The 2,201-nt window shown below is 49.1% G+C and overlaps 1 protein-coding gene across 1 annotated transcript; it reads left to right on the top strand.

Moving 5' to 3' along the window:
• The first annotated feature begins 289 nt into the window (after positions 1-289).
• On the top strand, positions 290-1,642 carry LOC105561401. The gene has a single exon (XM_012011352.1). It carries the CDS (start codon positions 290-292, stop codon positions 1,640-1,642), a length of 1,353 nt encoding a protein of 450 aa, XP_011866742.1.
• The last annotated feature ends 559 nt before the right edge of the window (positions 1,643-2,201 follow it).

The raw sequence follows: 2,201 nt of genomic DNA, 5'->3' as shown, positions 1-2,201 counted from the left end.
GCCGGCGCAGTTGAACAATTCAGCGATATGGTGGGAAGGACCGCGTTGGTTGAAAGTGAAAAATGACTTTGCGAAAACTGATGGCCTTGATGTGGAGCTGGATTCGGTACCTGAAGAGCGCAAGAAAGCGCTAATAGCAATAAGTCTAGTCGATAACTCAGCGATAGATTTTATTAGATTTTCCTCGTACTTTAAATTGTTACGCGTGATAGCTTATATGTTAAGATTTGTAGGTAAATTTAAGAAGCTAAATATTTCTTATAGTGAAAGATATGTAACCGCGGAGGAGATGAGAGTGGCGCGGAATGTGATAGTGAAGGTTGTGCAATTGCTAGCGTGGAAGGACGAAGTGAAGAAACTAAGCAATGGTCAGGAGATTCCGAGGAGCTCCAAGCTAATCACCTTGAGACCCTATCTGGACGAAGAAGGAATGATGAGGGTGGGCGGAAGACTGCACCAATCATCATTAGCCGAGGACGCCAAGCATCCTTTGGTGATTCCTGCAGATCATCATTTCACCAAGCTGGTCATAACGGAAAGACATTGTGAGATGGCCCACGCCGGGCCTGCTACCACCTTAGCAGCAGTAAGGTGCGAATTCTGGCCGATAGCTGGAAGAAGCATAGTCAAGAAACTCGTGAGGAACTGCGTCGTGTGCCGCAAGGCCAATCCGGTCCCGTGTCAGCAATTAATGGGACGGCTTCCGGAGGCGCGGGTACAAGAATCGAGACCCTTTTCAAGGGTGGGAGTCGACTACTGTGGTCCGTTCATGGTGAGAGATCGCGTTCGACGGAACAGCAGACAATACAAGGCTTACGTGGCCGTGTATGCGTGCATGGCCACCAAGGCGGTTCACATAGAGCTAGTGGACGATATGACAACGGACGCATTCCTGGGTTCATTGAAGAGATTCACGGCGAGGAGAGGATTGCCTTCGGACGTCTACTCGGATAATGGAAAAAACTTCGTAGGCGCTGAGCGGGAGATCCAGCGAGTGCTCAGGGATTCCCAGTGTTTGGAGAAACTCCACGGGCATTGCGCCAAGAACGGGATAAAATGGCACTTCATTCCTGCTAGGGCTCCGCACTTTGGAGGCCTGTGGGAGGCTGCGGTCAAGACATTGAAACGACACTTGAAGCGGACTATCGGAAGCGCTTCGCTCACGGTAACGGAAATGATAACGGTTCTGAGTCAAGTTGAGGCTATGATGAATTCAAGGCCTATAACACCATTATCGGATGACCCTCGAGATCTGGACGCCTTAACACCAGCGCACTTCCTGATAGGCAGCGCAATGGCATCGCTACCGGAACCTGACCTGCAGGAGACACCGATTTCCAAGTTGTCTAGGTGGCAGCATGTGGAACTCCTCCGTCAGAGATTTTGGTCACGTTGGCAGACGGAATACTTAGCCACGTGTCAACAACGCTTTAAATGGAAGACTCTGAAGCCGGACGAGTTGCTGAAGGGGCGACTGGTAATGTTAAAAGAAGATGAGACCATGCCTTTCAAATGGACAATGGCGAGAATACTAGAGGTGCATCCAGGGGCGGACGGGTTGGTGCGCGCGGTAACTTTGCGGACGGCAAAGGGGAGCTACAAGCGACCCGCAGTAAAGATAGCGCCGATTCCATGCGATTAAAGATTGTCGGGATTATAACTTTGCACCGATGTTAAATATTGCGTTTATTAAGTAAAATTAGTTGTAAGATGCGTTTGTCAATGGTTTTGGTTGTTTTTTTGTATTGTTTAATTTTCTTTTAAGAATTGGTGAATGCGAGCGCTGACTATGTTAAGCGAAATCCTACAAGTTACCAAAGCAGATTGTTTTTTTTATATATTGAAAACGTGTAACGTTTGTCAAGGCGGGCGGCATGTTAGGCCCGAATTATATTAGTAAGAGCGGCGGTAGGCGAGGCCGCCATGAAAAGAGCATTTGAGGTAGGCCGGCAGGGGGCGTAGCGAGCGGAAGAGTGAAATCGAGCTAGCGAAGTGTCTTCTAGTGTGTGTGTGGGAAAAAGGAGAGAGAGTTGTACGGCGCTTGCCTCCCGTGCGGTACGTGTAAGAGAGCGGTTCCCGTAATAAAAGATTTCCATCAGAGAAACGGTGTGGTTCTTCCCGCGATATTCCTGGCTCGTTCCCTCGCTACTGGACGGGAACGAGATAACCGGCGTCGACGTAAAAACGGCGCAAACATATAT

Source organism: Vollenhovia emeryi, unplaced genomic scaffold, assembly GCF_000949405.1.
Source record: "Vollenhovia emeryi isolate VEMERY1.0 unplaced genomic scaffold, V.emery_V1.0 DF945367.1, whole genome shotgun sequence".
In the NCBI taxonomy this organism is placed as follows: Eukaryota; Metazoa; Arthropoda; class Insecta; order Hymenoptera; family Formicidae; genus Vollenhovia; species Vollenhovia emeryi.
This window is presented reverse-complemented; position numbering and strand designations above follow the sequence as displayed.

Coding starts and splice junctions, on each gene's coding strand:
- LOC105561401 (XM_012011352.1), top strand. CDS start 290: ATGAGAGTGGCGCGGAATGTGATAGTGAAGGTTGTGCAATTGCTAGCG.